This window comes from Brassica oleracea, chromosome C2 (genome assembly GCF_000695525.1).
Source record: "Brassica oleracea var. oleracea cultivar TO1000 chromosome C2, BOL, whole genome shotgun sequence".
Taxonomy (NCBI): domain Eukaryota; kingdom Viridiplantae; phylum Streptophyta; class Magnoliopsida; order Brassicales; family Brassicaceae; genus Brassica; species Brassica oleracea.
Window position 1 is genome coordinate 43656244 of NC_027749.1, and position 17316 is coordinate 43673559.

At 41.5% G+C, this 17316-nt stretch overlaps 2 protein-coding genes across 2 annotated transcripts in view; both read right to left on the reverse strand.

Annotated features, from left to right (window-relative positions):
- Nucleotides 1-3518: 3518 nt before the first annotated feature.
- Nucleotides 3519-4596, reverse strand: LOC106324320. The gene is made up of 2 exons (XM_013762308.1): nucleotides 4426-4596; nucleotides 3519-4376 (listed from the first exon to the last, which is right to left on the reverse strand). Exons 1-2 carry the CDS (start codon nucleotides 4594-4596, stop codon nucleotides 3519-3521), a joined length of 1029 nt encoding a protein of 342 aa, XP_013617762.1.
- A 4250-nt stretch (nucleotides 4597-8846) lies between these two features.
- The window catches only part of LOC106324321, an 18549-nt gene continuing 10079 nt past the window's right edge, over nucleotides 8847-17316 (reverse strand). The window contains exons 4-5 of the mRNA XM_013762309.1: nucleotides 10100-10220; nucleotides 8847-9720 (exon numbers count right to left, since the gene is read on the reverse strand). Coding sequence (XP_013617763.1) covers nucleotides 8847-9720; nucleotides 10100-10220 — 995 coding nt within the window. The remainder of the gene's footprint in view (nucleotides 9721-10099; nucleotides 10221-17316) is intronic.

The following is a 17316-nucleotide window of genomic DNA, read 5'->3' on the forward strand; positions in this document are numbered from 1 at the left end:
ACCTCTGGGAGAGGATCAAGCCACTCGTAAATCCTTTTTGGTGAGCGAAAGTGGCAGTTGATGCGCATTCACTCGTTTTTTTTTTGCGAGTGAAAGTGACTGATTGTCATTCACTCGTTGGTTTTGAGGTCTGATCGAGCGAAAATGGCAGATGCTCGATCGTTAGATACGTTTCTCAAGAGTAGTATCCATGCTCTGGGAACAGGTTCGCCAGTCGATGCCTCGAGTCGGTAGACTTCTGGTTTGACGACTTGGGCAATCTTGTATGGTCCTTCCCAGTTAGTCCCAAACTTGCATGTGTTTAGCTCCTTAGTGTTTTCGAACACTTTGCGGAGTACGATATTGCCCAGCTCAAGGGGTCGAGACTTGACCTTCTTGTTGTAGTAGCTGTCGATCTGATGCTGATAGTTCTGGATGCGGAGCAAGGCATTGTCGCGCCGTTCTTCGATAGCGTGTAAAGCATCGAGCAACATGTCGCTGTTAAGCTCAACGTTTTGTGGCATTTTTGACCGACGTAGACTGGTTATGTTTACTTTGGCGGCGGCCATAGCTTCGACTCCGTGGGCCATTGAGAAAGGAGTTGATTTCGTTGCTCCTCGAGGAGTCGTTCTATACGACCAGAGAACACCGTCGAGATCGTCGGCCCATCATCCTTTCTTCAAGTCGAGGCGTTTCTTTAACCCGTCGATTATGATTTTGTTGGATGCTTCAGCTTGACCGTTGGTCTGCGGGTACCGCGGACTTGATGTGTTGAGCCGGATTCTCCATCTTTCGCAGAACCCTTGAAACTTGCTCGATATGAACTGGGAGCCATTGTCAGTCACTATTTCGTAAGGTAGGCCGTGGCGACAAATGATGTTTTTCCACACGAACCGTTGAACTTATTTTTCTGTTATTCTGGCGAAAGCTTCTGCCTCGATCCACTTTGCGAACTAGTCAGTTAGGACTAGGACGAAGCGTTTCTGTGGAGAGCTTGGCATAGGGCCGATTATGTCAATTCCCCATCGCATAAAAGGGTATGGTGCCGTCATTGTCTGTAACAGCTCTGTCGGGGAATGGATTGTCGAAGCGTGTCTCTGGCATTGGTCGCATCTTTGAGCGTACGCCTCGCAATCCGCGTTCATTGTTGGCCAGTAAAAGCCGAGGCTTTTTACTTTTAAAGCGAGTGCTCGACCTCTGGAGTGATTTCCTGCAGCGCCTTCATGCGTTTCGGCCATGACAAGGTGCATTTCTTCGCCGTTGATGCACTTCAAGAGTACTTTGGTTGCGGTCCATCGATGGAGTTCTCCATCCAAGACGACGTAGTGGGCACTCCTTGTCTTGAGTCGTCTTGCAATCCATTTCTCGGGAGGTAGCTTTCCATCGACCAGATAGTTGATGAATTCTGTCCTCCAGTCGGTAGCTTCAATTTGTTCCACTGCGGGATCCTCGTCCGTGTTAATGGCTTTGGTTATGGGTGCTACGACGGTTACTTCGCTAGGCGGGAGCTCGATGCTTGGCTTGTCGATCTTGTGGATGGGAATGGTCCGTTTCACCTGATCGCGCAGCCTGCTGCCCAAGGCGATGAGGGCGTCGGCGCACACGTTCTCTCCTCTGGGGAGTTTGGTGAGTTCGAAGAATTCGAAGTCCTTAGCGAGTGTTTGAACGACTTTAAGGTACGCGTCCATTCGTTCGTTACGAGCATCGTAGTCACCGCTAAACTGACTGGTAACGAGTTGTGAGTCGCAGTATGCACTGAGGCATTTTGCTTTGACTGCCTTAGCAAGTCGTAGTCCTGCGATCAATGACTCGTATTCCGCTTCGTTGTTTGAAGCGGCGATGCTGAAACTGAATGACTGTCTGATTAGCTCACCTGTTGGAGACTGCAGTTGGACTCCTGCTCCTGATCCTTTGTTTGTTGACGATCTGTCGACGTGAAGTATCCAATTCTGACTTGGAAGAACTAGGTCTTGCTCTAGCTCTGGTGCGAGCTCGATCAGGAAGTCAGCGAGGACTTGGGATTTTGCTGCGATTCGATTTTTGAACACAATGTCGTGCTCACTGAGCTCGATAGCCCACTTCGATAACTGTTCGGACTGGTTAGTGTTCTGCATTACTGTGCGGAGTGGTTGATTCGTTAGTACTTCGATCGTGTGCGATTGGAAGTAAGGACGCAGCTTCCTCGCTGACGTGATAACTGCAAGAGCCATCTTCTCCAGGGTGGGGTATCGTGTTTCCGGATTGTTCATCCGCTTACTCGTGTAGAAGATCGGCTTCTGCTCTCCTCGATCCTCTCGGATAAGGACGCTGTTGACCGCGGTGGAGGATACTGCGATATAAAGAGAGAGTGTATCACCGGCTTCTGGTTTCGATAACACGGGAGGAGTCGTAAGGTACTGTTTGAGTTGTCCGAATGCCTCTTCGCATTTATCGTCTCAGACGAAACGTTTATTTCCGCGCAGTAGCTCGTAAAATTGGAGGCATTTACCCGTGGACCTAGAGATGAAGCGGTTCAATGCTGCAATCCTTCCCGTGAGTCGCTCAACTTCTCTGCTGTTCTTTGGACTAGGGAGATCAAGTATGGCTGTGATCTGCTTGGGATTCGCCTCGATTCCTCGCTGGGTGACGATGTATCCCAGGAACTCGCCTGAGGTGACGCCGAATGTGCATTTTGCTGGGTTGAGTTTCATTACGTACTCATTCAGCGTTTTGAAGCATTCTTTTAGATGATTTAGATGGTCCGCCGCGCGGAGTGATTTAACCAGCATGTCGTCGATGTAGACTTCCATCGTGTTCCCCAATTTGTCGGCGAACATTCGATTGACGAGTCGTTGGTAAGTCGCACCGGTGTTCTTAAGGCCGAATGGCATCACTTTGTAACAGTATGTCCCTCTATTGGTGATGAACGCTGTCTTCTGTCGATCGTCTGGGTGCATCTTGATTTGATTGTATCCTGAGAAGACATCCATGAAAGTCAAGAGTTCGTTTCCAGCGGTCGACTCGACCAGTCGATCAATATGTGGAAGTGGGTAGCTGTCTTTGGGGCATGCTTTGTTTAGATCGGTAAAGTCGACGCAGACGCGCCACTTTTCGTTCTTCTTCTTGACGACGACCGGGTTTGCCAACCACTCCGTGTATCGTACTTCGGCGATTGAACCGGCTGCGAGGAGTCGCTCGACTTCTTCATTGACGGCATTGCTTCGTTCGGGACCACGCTTGCGTCTCTTTTGGCGAACAGGCTTGATGGTTGGATCTACATTCAACTCATGGGACGTTATGGCAGGGTTTATGCCCTTCATATCTGACGTCGCCTAAACGAACGTTGATGCGTTCTGCTTCAGAAAGTCGATCAACGCGCATTGCATTTCTTCGGAGAGGAAAGCGCCGACTCGGACTACTTTGGTTTGGTCTGATCCGTCGATCGCGACTTCTAGAATCTCATCTTTTGAGGTTGGATTTGCTTTGTTATTGCATTGATGCGAGGGGTCGGTTGTTGCATCTTCACTGTTGCAATCAGTAGGTCATGTGCCGCCTGCTGGTCACCACGAAGTGTCTACACTTGACCGTTCGGTCCTGGGAACTTCACGCACTGATGATACGTCGATGGTATTTCTTTCATTGAATGTAACCCCGAGGATTGCGTTATATGGAGCCTTTGTTCGGATAACGGAAAACTTGACTGTGCGTGTTACTCCACACGCGTAGACTGGGAGCTTGATCATTCTGATCATTGTCTCGGAAGCCCCGTTGAATCCGGTGAGGGAGCGAGACGACGGTTTCATATCGCGCAAATCGACTCCCATCTTATCGACTGTATCGCGAAAGATCAGATCAACCGAACTGCCAGTATCGACTAAAACTTTGGCGACGTCGCACTTCGTGATTCCTACTTCGACGAGTAGGGGGTCGTTATGAGGTACGTGAACGCCGATGGCATCGTCAGATGAGAAAGTGATCGAGGGATCATTCTCAGGTTTCGATGGCCATTTCTTCGAGGTTACTGCATGTCGTCGATGGTCCTTGACTGACCGAACCGAGTCGCCGCAAGGTGGCGTGCCTCCCATAATCACGTTTAAGAAGGGAGAGCGCTCGACCCGTCTGTTTTGTAGATGGACCCTTTGGTCAGTAGACGAGTCCTCGACAATAGGTTCGTGTGCGTCACCGTTCTTGGCTTTCGTGACCTTCAGCTTTCGTCGTAAGTCAGAATGTGTAGGTCGGTTGAGCTTGATCCTGAGGTCTTCTGATTTCGAGTTGAGCTGATCGCGTAGGTTGACGACTCGTGGCTTGAGCTGGGGTTGAACACTGGAGTCGTCGACTCTTTTAACCTTGGACTCTTCGATGATTGAACGAAGATCGTTTTTAGAGTTGGCACACGGTCGATTGTCTGCGACTTTCGCCTGATCTTGTTTCTCAAGTCATTCGACTCTTCCGGTTTGCCATTTTCACTTGGTCATTTGTTGGAGGATTTGTGCGAATTGCGGCCTTTGTTGTCCTCTTCTTCACCCGAGGAGGAACTTGGTCGTGCGAGGATAACTTGGACGCGTCGACGGTTACGAGGTTGCTCTTCTTCGATTTGTGCTTCGCCCTCGTCTTCGTCCTGCTCCTCTGGTTTGTCATCTTCTGCACGTTTGGGACGGGCTCCGGCCTTGTCTTGATTTTTATGAGCTTTCTTTTCTTTGTTTTTGCTCCAGCTCTTGGTGTTGTTCTGCCTAGGCTTGGGAAGCTCGACGTTGGCTGTTCCGTTTTTGTAAGATGAGAAGAGCGCACGACCAGGTGCCTTCAGTTCCTCGTATCGTGCGCCTTGGACTTATGGAAGCTGCACCATAGGTTTGGCTCGGTCAGGTCGGGATTTGAAGATGAAGGCGTCGAAGAGGTTTGCGGCTTCTCGTCGTTCTCCCAGACGTTCCAACCCTTCTCGCATATGACGACAGTCGACCCCGGGGGCGGGTTTTTTTATCTTTGACGACGTAGACTAAGCTTTTCTTCTGATTAGACTTGTTGCCTATGGCGTGCTATCGGGGTTCTTGGCGTGCCTCAAGAGCTTTTGGAGCAGTCGTCGGTTTAGTGGCCGCATTCATTTTCTTGAATATCGCCGTTGTGTCCTCTTCCATCCGGATGAAATTGTTCGACCTCGCGATAGCATCTTGAAGCGACTTTGTGGGGTTTCTGTAGAGATCTTCGCGAAACAGGGACTTGAAGTATAGGGTATTCATCAACGCGTCAACGGCGATGCTGTCCGAGATATGAACCTTCGAAGCGACAGCTTTGAACTTCTCCATGAAGTCGCGGAGGCTTTGGTTCGCTCCCTGAGATAGGTTCCCAAGGTCGGATAGGGTCGCTCCTTGTCTCGTAAACATAATGTACTGCTCGAGGAACGCGGACGTCAGGTCGTGAAAATCGTTGATGGAATCTCGTTCTAGTCTAGTGAACCATCCAAGGGCTGGTCCTTGAAGACTCTCAACGAAGAGCCGACAGTAGCCAGCATCTCTTTCCTTGTCGGAAAAGTTAGTTCGACCCATTGAGATGTTGAATGCAGTGATATGGTCAGTTGGGTCTGCCTTTCCGGCGAAAGTCGGAAGGCGGATTTTCTCAGCTGGTCGATACCGTACGTCGGTGATTCACCGCGAAAAGGGGTTTTTAGGGTTTAGGGTTTCGGCGAGGACGCGTTTGATTAACGGCGCCGAAGTAGGTCCTTCAAGCATTCGGTCTTTCATGTCCAGTAACGACTGCTTAAGCACGGCGAGTTCCCAGACGGTAACGAGATCTACGCCACCGGGTGTTTGAACCTGGGCGGCGTTTGTGTTCGTCGTGTTTTCTGCGTTGGCTGTTCGGTAAGTGTCGAACAGCTGTTTTCGGACCGTCGAGGCTGGATCTCCTGAGTTTCCGGCCAAAGGAGCCAAGATGGCGGCGATGGCGGAGAGTTGTTCGTTCGTCGCCTTCTGGACGGCGTCTTGCTGTGCCATCCTCTCGAGTATGGTATCTGCGAAGGCCGCTGCTGTCGGAGCGCCTTCAGTCGTAGGTGACTCGTCATCGGACGGCGAGTCAGATCGAGCCATGATCTTTGCTGACGCTACTTTGTCTGCCCCACGGTGGGCGCCGTCCCACGGTGAGCGCCAACTGTTTGAACCGAGACTGTCGATAAACTAGTAAAGAGAAAATGACGAGTTCTCGTCGGTGGATCAAGACAAAGACGTGTTTTATTAGATCAAGGAGTCGAAACGGAGTTACAAAAGGGGGAGAGAGAGTGATCCGAATTAGTCCGGCGAAAGCTAGTTCGTCGAACCGTACAAGTCGGCGAGATGATAAGATATGAGACCCTAGATCTAGCCGAAAGTGAATGTCGTAATTTGCGGATCCTCTCGTTGTTGCCTCTTCTCCTCCTTTTATAGACGGTTTCCTGTTGACCTAATTCGCCTTGACCTAACGGGCCTTCTCGTCGATTGGGCCGAGATGTCGGGCCGCTAAACCGAGTCGTCGAGCCGATGACTTACGGTCATTCGCTCTGTCGGCTAAAAGTAGTCAGTAGTCGAGCCGACTACTGGTTCGCTAGTCGACGAGCCGAGCTCACCTGTTTTGATCATGTTTCAGGACAATTATCATGTGGACCTTTTGGGAGGGTCAGGCTCATACCCAACAGTCCCCGCGTAAAGAGTTTTAAGAAAACGTGTTTTGATAATTAGTATACTATTAGACCACCTCCATCCATTAGGACCCCTAATGGATACTTAAAATTAAATTAGTGTATAATGTAGTGATTTGAAAGGTTAAGTACCTCTATTAATCTAATTAATTTTTTCATCCTCCATTGGTAGAACCTCATTGAGGTACTTAAAAATATTTTTTTTTTTTAAAGTTGAATGATTTGAAAGAAAATGATACATAAATTTTTTATTAAAAATGACATAAAAGCATATTAAAAATAAAAATACAAACCGTAAACGAGAAAAACAGATTAGTTGAAATCTTGATTTGTTCCAAATTTTTGGCATATATTCTTAACCAAATCCTCTTTCAATCATTGATCTATTGTTCTATCACGAACTTGATTCCAAATGCTCATCATATTGCCGAGATTTGAAGGCATATCTGTAGAAAACGAGAAATTCACTTATGAACTTCGGTTTGAATCCGAATTTTCGAAAACTGAAACATCAAACTGAGTGTACCCATCCCGTTCGTCTTCTACGATCATATTATGTAGAATTATATATGCTCTCATTATCTTTCCAATTTTTATTTTATCCCACAAAAGAGCTGGATTTTTGACTATGGCAAATCGAGCTTGCAAGACTCCAAAAGCTCGCTCGACATCTTTACGTACAGCTTCTTGATGTGTAGCGAATAAAGATGCTTTTGGACCTTGCGGAAGTGGAATAGATTGGACAAAAGTAGCCCATTTTGGATAAATACCATCTGTGAGATAGTAAGCCAATCGGTACTCGTGTCCGTTGACAGTGTAGTTAACTTCCGGAGCTCGACCTTGTAATATATCATCAAAAATTGGTGATCGTTCAAGAACATTGATATCGTTTAATGTACCTGGAGGTTCGAAAAACGCGTGCCATATCCACAGGTCTGGTGAAGCTACAGCCTCTAGAACAATTGTTGGCTTTCCTGATCCACATGTATATTGTCCTTTCCATGCGGTTGGACAATTCTTCCACTCCCAATGCATACAATCAATACTACCTATCATCCCGGGAAATCCGCGTAGCTCTCCAATATCGAGTAGTCATTGAAGATCTTCTGGAGTGGGTCTTCTTAGATACTCATCTCCAAATAAATTTATGATTCCTTGAACAAAATGTTCTAAGCATAAAAGCGCGGTAGTCTCACCAAGTCGGAGGTATTCGTCGACCGCATCAGCTGGGCAACCATATGCCATCATACGAATTGCTGCCGTTGCCTTTTGTAACGGAGAGAGACCGAACCTTCCAGTAGTATCCCTTCTCTGTTGAAAGTATGAGATTTCAGCGGAGAGTCGATCAACAATACGCATGAATAACGACTTGTTCATTCTAAAATGGCGTCGAAACATGTGAGAAGGATATGTTGCATCTTCACTAAAATAGTCGTTCCATAACTGTATGTGTCCTTGTTCTCGTTGTCTTTCAATGTAAGCTCGTTTATTTTTTGATCTTGATGCTTCTTGATGATTTCCAGCCCGAGTGCGGAGATTATCGAATTGTTGATCGAAAATATGATCAAACTTTTCATCCATAAAGTCGTCAAAATTATTAGAAGAAGAAGCATCCATTTAGAAATGTAAATTTGAATTTAGAAATGCCAAAGAAATTTTGAAATGGTAAGACAACGGGAGAAATGGTATAAGATTTTGGAGACAAATGGTATACACTTGTTCTTAGAAACAAACAGAAATGATATGTTTGAAAGAATGCGACACTTGTTTTTACAAACCCAAACGGGAGACTTGGATAAGAGAAATGATATGTTTGCCACTGGTTTTTACGACACACACTTATAGAAAACATACAGACTCACAACCTATAGAAAACAATTTATTAAAAAATAGAGACAGCTAGTTGTTTATGTCTTGGCTTATTGTGTTACAAGTTGTCTTCGGTCTTGGCTCCTTCTGTCACAAGAAGTTTTTAAGTCTTTGCTTTATTCTCCACCTGCAATAGACACAAGCAAAACGTGGTGAGTCCCAACTAACAAAGCCACGCAAAAACAAGTCTCAATTTATGAAAAACAGAGACATAACAAGCAGAACCATAAACATCCATTAACCATAAATCATACAGAGACAGTAAAGCATACAGACTCGACTCGAACATCCAAACATCCAAATGCAATTAAGTTAAAGACTTAAGACAGAAACAACCTACAGACTTGCAACTTAAGACTCAAGCTAACAGATCAGTAATAAGCTTATTTTTTAATTGCATTTCGAGTTCACTTAATGGCTCAGACTTGACAACTAGGCTCTCAAGCAATTTTTGTTTGTTAAGAGTTGCCTTCAAAGCAAAATCTTTCTGCCTAATCTCCCAAAAGCGTTGAAACTCCATCTTCTCCTTCTCTTCCACTTCCAAAGTCGCTTGCTTCCTCTCTGGCTTCTTTCCTTTTGACTTTGCTGCTTTAACACCTTCTGGCCGAGCCATTGCTTCATCCTCTCCGTGGCTTACAGGCACTGAGGTTGATGACTGGTCATCCAACTTCCTTCTTTTTGACTGAACTTTATCCTTGGTAGCAGACGATGCAATCCATTTCTGATCATAGCGTAGCTCTAACCAGGCATGCTCTAGTGTGAACTTGGCCTTGTGATCATTGAAGAAAATCATGTGAGCCAACTTCAAAACGTCATCCTCGTTCTGTCCACTCGATCTCTGCTTCGTTGCCGCTTCATAACACCTAACAAACTTACACACGCCCTCATTAATCTTAATCCATCTCGCTTTACAGTGTGTTAGCTTCCTCTTTTGCGCGCCATCCAGCTTTAGACTCACAGCAAAATAAGCAGCAATGCGTTTCCAAAACGCAACTGCTTTCTGCTCATTTCCAACCATTGGGTTTTTCGAGGTGTTCAGCCAAGCACTTATCAGCACCCCATCTTCTGTTGGTGACCATTTTCTTCTCTCTTTACGGTCAGACAAGATCTCTGCATCTTCGTTGCCATCTTCGGCCCATTGTGAACCGAACATAGAGGCATCCAACGCAGAGACTTCAACAGTTGGCTCACGAGGGACAGGCTGATAAGGGTTTTGAGTGATTGGTTGTTGACTGTTTAACAGGTTTTGAAAGCTACAATGTTGAGTATAAGGATCCATAATGGCTTTGGAGAAGGAAAGTAGATGGAGTTTTTTAATAGCTTTCGCGGATGCTTTATATGTGTTGTAAATGTTGAAGTTTTAAAGGGACGTTTTTAAGTTGTTGAAGTTTTAATGTTGTTGTTGTTAATGTTTTTTAGTATATCTATACCTAAAACTAAAACAACCACGCAAACAACTCACTTCAAAACTAAACACCATTTAATTCCCATCCACTTACTAACAACCATCAAAACTAACCATCATCAAAACTAACAACCATTTAATTCTCGGGTTTCATTTACTAACAACCACCTATATCTAACAACCATTAAAGTTTTGAAGTAATTTACCTCTTCTCAACTGTGAAATGAAAGACATAAGCTTTGATGTGATTCTTCAGATACCTTTCTTCCAAGCACATCCTCAACCCTCGCACAACCAATAGACCAAGTTTAATTAAAACCTTGTTCTCTGTAATGAGATGAACGAAAACAACAACAGAAAACTAAAAATGCTTCGTCTGATCATGTGAACCACAGAGCCTTAACCAATTTTATTAAGACAAAAGAAGTCAAAACTTAAGCATATCGATTCCACAAACAATCAATCCCCCCAGCGCTAATTAATACAAAACAGAGGAAATATTAAGCATATCAGATCCAGAAACAATCATTTCATCTATTCAACAGTGGAACAAAACTCTACTAGTAATCTAACAGATTTCACCGTCCTCAATATTATGAAACAATCATAAAAATCTAAAAAATTAATTTTACAAAAGACAAGGGATGGGAGATAAACCAAAATCGAGACAGCAGCAACATAAAGATCAAATCAAACGGATGATTTCTTACCGATAAGGAGATCGAGACGAGATTCCAGACGAGGTTCGAGAGAGAGACGACGAGGTTCGACAGAGAGACGACGAGGTTCAGGACAGAGACGAGACTCGAGAGAGAGACGACAATATTTGATTCAGAGACGCCGAGCTTCGAGAGAGACGCCGAGATTTTCGAGAGATAGACGAGCTTGCTTCGAGAGAGAGACGGCGAGGCTCGACAGAGATACGACGAGGCTCGACAGAGAGACGACGAGGCTCGGGACTGAGACAACGAGGCTCCAAACAGACGATGAGGTTCGCTTCAGAGTCGCCGAGATTCGAGAGATAGAAGACGGAGAAGTCGAGATTTTTGAGAGAGAGACGAGCTTGCTTCGAGAGAGAGACGACAAGGCTCGACGGAGATACGACGAGGCTCGACAGAGAGACGACGAGGCTCCAGACAGACGACGAGGTTCGCTTCAGAGTCGCCGAGATTCGAGAGAGAGAAGACGGAGAAGTCGAGAATGAATTGACTTTTCGCGAGTCGCGACGAAGGAAAGAGATACCATTGATGGGCGGTCCAATGAGAAGGCGCCACGATAGAGCTCCTTACCAAAACTAAAAACCCAATTTTAGGAGCGGTACTGACTTAATTTGGACTTTTTGATTTATTTTTTATTCAGTTTTGTTAAGCACCTTGGGTTTAGTCACCCCAATGGAGCTGCTCTTAGACAGTATCTGTATGTGAGCCTTTAAAAGGCCTAGTAAATAGATCCATAAGTAAACTTAATGAATAAAAATAAATTCTGCTCCCGAAGTTCAAGGAGGGGTTGAACAATGGGTAAACTATTTTGTTCTAGAGTCAATTTGAAATTAACCATTGTGCTACAGTAGAACTTGTTGTTTAGAAGCAAACATAATTATATTTATTTATATGTGAAAGCTCAAATATTAGTAAGATCCCCTGATTTTGACATGGAAGAGAAAGAAAAAAACACTTGCCAAGAGTTTTAAAAGACTAAACTGAAGGCGAATGAACGTGGCTGTTACTCGCTTTAGAAGACAGTGGTGCCTTTCTTAAACATATGCATTGGCTGAATGAATGAGAAAACAAGTGATGGATCTGTTATATAAGAGACAAGTTTAGGGATAACATAAGAGACAAGTTTCAGATGCGGAGATATTGGTTAGAAAACCAAGTGTTAATCTAGCTAAACCTGATTTGAATATCGATTCTTTTAATTACATCTCGTACTGTACAGAAACTAAAGCAGGAACTCTCCTCTCTGTTAAAGTGGATGGATTTGCATTGTTACATTCTTGAGGATTACTAGCATAGAAGTAATCTTATTCCTTTGGTTTATTAGAGACTACTTTAGCGATGCGTTGCTTCTCCCATCATGTGTCCTTTGTGGGCTTCCTTAACAGCTACGTACTGCAAATTTCTCCCAAGAGAGTGTTTTGTTGTTATGCAAATTGGAATTTGTAAAGTCCAAAGTTTCTACAGGTCTCTTACACTCTCACAATCTCTGCCGTTATTAAAAAGTTAGAAGTCATCATAACTCCAGGGAAAATGGGCATTTAATTCCCGAAGTATTTGAAATCGGCAGTTTTAATATTTAAGTATTGCTTGCGCATATTTATTCCTTAACTAATAGTTGACTGCACAAAATTGGGAACAAAATAGTCAACGGTTAACTGATGAACGGAAAATAACGGTTTCCGTCAACTTTTCAAATTAACCCTTTTAAAAATACACTAATATTTGAGTTTAATTCATTGATTATTGTTTAGAGTCCCTTTAATATTTAGTAATATATTTAAAAGTGCAGCCTTAACCCATCAGCTGCTGCTACTCCATCATGATGCAGTTTCAACTTGCCTAAGTCTATATTTTGTTGTATTAGTAAACTATCTATCATACATGACTGTGTAAGTTGCTGTACAGTTACAGTGCCTCGTCCTAATGCACAGTTTGTTTCAGACTGCAAACTATATGCGAGTGTGAATGTATGGTTTACATGACTAACTTATCTAGTAAACAAAACAATTCCATGATCTTCCCACCCACAGAATTCTACTGCTATAAACCTACACTGAATTTTGGAAGAAAAAAAAAAGAGTGTTGTTTTTAATTCCTTAAGTATTTTTAATCGGCAAATTAAATACTCAAGTATTATATGCGCATATTTGTTCTCCAACTAATCATTGACTGCGCAAAATCATGATTAAAATATTCCACCGTTAAAAAGTTGACGGAAACCGTTATTTTTTCGTTCATCAGTTAACAGTTGACTATTTTGTTCTCAATTTTGCGCAGTCAACTATTAGTTGGGGAATAAGTATGCGCAAGCAATACTTGAGTATTAAAACTGCCGATTTCAAATACTTCGGGAATTAAATGCTCATTTTCCCCATAACTCCATGATATAATATAAAAAATAGAGTGTGAAATAACAATTATTTCAGTTTATTATACAGTTAGTCTAACTAAATATTTTTCAGTAACGTCAGATTTTCACATGATTTGTTTTATAGTTCATTCTCAATATAAAATTACATTAGCCTTTTCCGCTATTGAACTTTATTGTAGTCAGCTTTAGAATTTTATAAGATCTCTTGTATTGATGTGCATCCTAAATAAGTTATCAGGAGTTAGAAGCAGCCAGCCTCCATCTTGGTTCACTGAGGCCTGACTGGTTTTCTCGCTACGACTGCAAACGCAGCTTTTGCGGTTGGTAGCGGTAGAGAACGTTTCGAAACAATCGTAAAACCGCTATAAATCGCTCCAAACCGCTCCGAACTTCTTAAAATCAAAAGCTGGTTCCAGCTAGCGTTTGCGATTGCGGACGGTTGCGGGTGAAAAAATAAATATAAAATTATTTTCAAAAATATTTTAAAATTTTAAAATTAAAATTTTAAAATGAAAATATTATAAATAAAAATATATACATATTTTATATATTAATTAAAATTCACAAGCAGTATCATAATTTGCTTTATTAAAATTTAAACTAACTATTTATTAGAATTTTTAAACATTTATATACACACATATATAAAGATATACACATATATAAAACGAAATAAAATATTTTTGAAAATTTTTTAATATAAATCTTCAAAACAAATTTTATTAAAATTATAACTTTCAACTAATTTAAATTTTTATAAATAAACATAATGTTTTTATTAATCATATTATACTGATAATTATTATATTTTATTACAATAGTATGTTTTTATATTTTTTTAATGTTATAATATGTTAATATGGGTAACTTATTATTAAACCGCCGCAATATCTTATAATCACCCAATCATAAATATCCCGCAAACGCAACAATTTTAAAACGTTGTACCAGTCATACAAAACGCTTATTAACGCTTGAAACCGCAACCATCCGCATCCGCAAACTCCCGCACCCGCAACCGCAACCGATGCGTTTAAACCAGTCGGGCCCTGAGTCTATAACCACAATCACATTCCCAAACCCATAAATCTGAAGACCATTGCCCGTTCTATTCGGTTTAGGTTTGAAAAGCAAATACTTCCAAGACTTCTTTCAAACTCAGCACCTCATTGCTATCCATCTGAGCCTTAGCCTTAGCTCGAGCTGGCTCAAAGTGTGTCTGCTCTTGTGCCCTTGCCCTTGGCTGAGATACTTCAACTCCTTCAATATCTTCCACCAACATTACTAAAACATGTTTCAACTGGTTTTAGGATCCTGTCGTTTGCGGGAATAACACTTTCGAATCATAAAATACCATTAATGGATGATCTCTTCAAACTGAGGTTTGGAACGCAACCAATGGTACAACACATCCAGCCAGTTGGGGAAGAAGAACCTCTCCGTAAAATCAGCCATTACCTGTATTGGTACTGCAGATGCCCACTTCATAACAACACTGAACTGGTCTAAATTCTGGGTGTTATCTGAAGCTTTTTGCAAGGCCAGCTGAAGTTTGGGAACGATGTAACGTCGCATAAGTTGTTCCCACTCCCAGCCTTGTAGCAAAGAAAACCGTCTTCTATGGAGATATAATAGCGTACGCAAAGGGATCATTATTATTCACTAGGATGCCAAGCATCAAGAACATTACTCAATTTCTTGGGACCCACGAAGGGAACTGGTTGCGAAAAGCAGGATTAAGAATGCTTCGATGTTTGGACCATTCAGCCTAACATGTAAACAAATGTAGCTTTGTTCATAGCACTACTATAGCATTCCCCGTTTCTATTACTATTTTTCGTTTTTAGAATTGACAATTGTGATGATTATTTGTAAAACTTTGCTTCCTTTAAGATATTTATCTAATTTCAATTTTTTTTCTTCTTCTAAGAAAGTAAATATTTTGTTCGTTCACACAGTAATTACTAATTAGGATAAGATCTGCGCCTTGCACGGAGTGACTTTATAAATTTGAAAAATGAGACACCTAGCAAGTTTTTTTAGGTATGTTTTTTTTGTCAAAAGTATAATTTTTTCCAATGTTGCCAAATATAGGTTTTACGACATTTTTTTTGATATCTTACAACAACCAAGTTTAACCATATTTATATGTGATATTCAATTTGTTATTATACTATTATTATGTCGTTGATTGTATTATTGACGGTGAAAATATCCTAGATGATAATCCGCTTCCTGCACTGAGTGAATTTTTTTAAAAATATATTGTACTTAAATATTATAAACAATATACATTTTGTTATCAATAACCTTTTTTACATTTGATTAGAGGTGGATATTGTAGTACCATTTGGTTCGATTCGGATCTTTGAGGGTTTGCTTCGGTTCGGATCTTTGCGGGTTTGGGTTCGGATAACCTATTTATTTATTTTTCAAAAATTAAAGTTCATATATACTTAAAATTTTTCAAAATCTAAAAATAAAAATAATATAAAACATATAAATTTGAATAATGTATGCCAAAATACTTAAACTTAACATAAAAATTGGTTTAGCTTAAATATTTGGATAGAAAATCAATAGATATTTTAAGTATTTTAGGTACTATAATTATTGTTTAGCTATTTTAAACATGTATTTATAACTATTTATATATATTTTCAAGTATTTTGGCCAACTTAAAAACGTCTTATATATTTTGTATATTCTTTAGATATTAAATTTTAAAATAATTAATATATTTAAGTATATAAATCTTGTTCAGATATATTCGGATACCTAAAATATTCTGGTTTAGATCGGGTTCCGTTCCGGTTCTCTAGATACCAAAATTTTGAATCCATTCGGATATCTAACCAATTTTGGTTAAAGTTCAGTTCTATTTTTTGGATCGGCCTTGGTTCTGTATTTTGGATTTGGATTCTTTGCCCGACCCTATATTTTTATTGTGACAGAATTTTAAACGAAAATGACGATGGTTCATATTGATTTTGGGTATGCAACAATTTTTAAACCAAAACATATTTTACTATATATATGACCCATTTAGTTAATTGAAATGAACTTTTCAAGGGTCCAATAATCAAAACATATAAGGATAGATCATTCAACTTTCCTAACTCCCCTAACATCAAATCCCTTTGGTAGGGTAAGCTAAGAGCTTGATGAGTTGGCTCAGCAATTTCATCGAATACCTTCCGGGCAATGAAATGTCTAGAGTTCTAAACCAGAACGGCCAACTCAAGCTTAGCATTAAGATCACTCAACCAAGCAAGAAAACACATTAATCTACTCTAAACATTCTAGATCATCACTTAATCATCCTAAATCATCCTAACCCATGAATCCAAAGATGACTACTCACTCATAATCATGGTAGACACTAGATCATTAGTGACAGCTGGTTTTTGACATGTCATTTGGCCGCTGCAGAAGGCCGCTGCACACTCCAGCGGCATGTTTCTTGTCGTTTGGCCGCTGCATCTTCCAGATATCGGGCAGGGAGTAGTGGATTTTTCCAGCGGCTTGTCTTGGCCGCTGCATTTGGCCGCTGGGATAGTTGGGAACTCGTCTTATGAACCAAAATCTCCTTTCTTGTCTCTAAACCATCTCCAAAGGTTCCAAACTCACCAAATAGCATCTCCATCACCTAATAGAGACAAATGTATATGCAATGCACCTAAATCTACTCTAAATGCATCGAAATGGACAAATTGAGAACTAAAATGATTGCTAAAACTATGTAAATACACAAGATATCAACTTCCCCAAACTAGAACTTTACTTGTCCACAAGTAAACTTTCAAGGTCAATTAGAAGAAAAGTTTGAAAATGGGAGCTCATAACCAAAAGACACAGTTTCTAACCTTCAATGTAACATCCCAAAAAAAAACATAGCAAATAGCATGATCAACTTTCTTAGGGCACTCTAGCTTCTCAAGGCCTATCAAGAATCTTTTGTCTCTACACAAGTTACATTGTCATTCAACCAACAAGTTACTTAGCCAACTCTCACATTCATTCATGTGGGAACCGAAATTCGCACTGTCGATTTCCGTTTAAATTAGGAAAGTAGGAGAACCCTAATTTCCCAGAGGTCCCGGATATCTGCTAATACCACACGCCAAGCAATCAGAACACGAAACGAGAACAATAATAAAATAAGAAATCGAAAAAGAGAGCAAGATGGTTCTTATTCTGAATCTGCGTTTGAGCGTTTATAACAACGTAAGTGTCTGGGCTACGAGAGCTGTCGGCGAGATTCCTAGTTCTAAAACCCTAAGACGGCAAAAACCTAATTGAGTCGCAGCTCGAATAACAAAAACGGAAAATT

Bases quoted from the DNA above. Each gene is read 5' to 3' on its own strand.
- LOC106324320 (XM_013762308.1), bottom strand. From the start codon at position 4,596: ATGACAAACCAGAGGAGCAGGACGAAGACGAGGGCGAAGCACAAATCG. The intron at 4,377-4,425 runs GTGAAAATGGCA...AAACAAGATCAG, and splicing joins ATCCTCCAACAAATGACCAA to GCGAAAGTCGCAGACAATCG.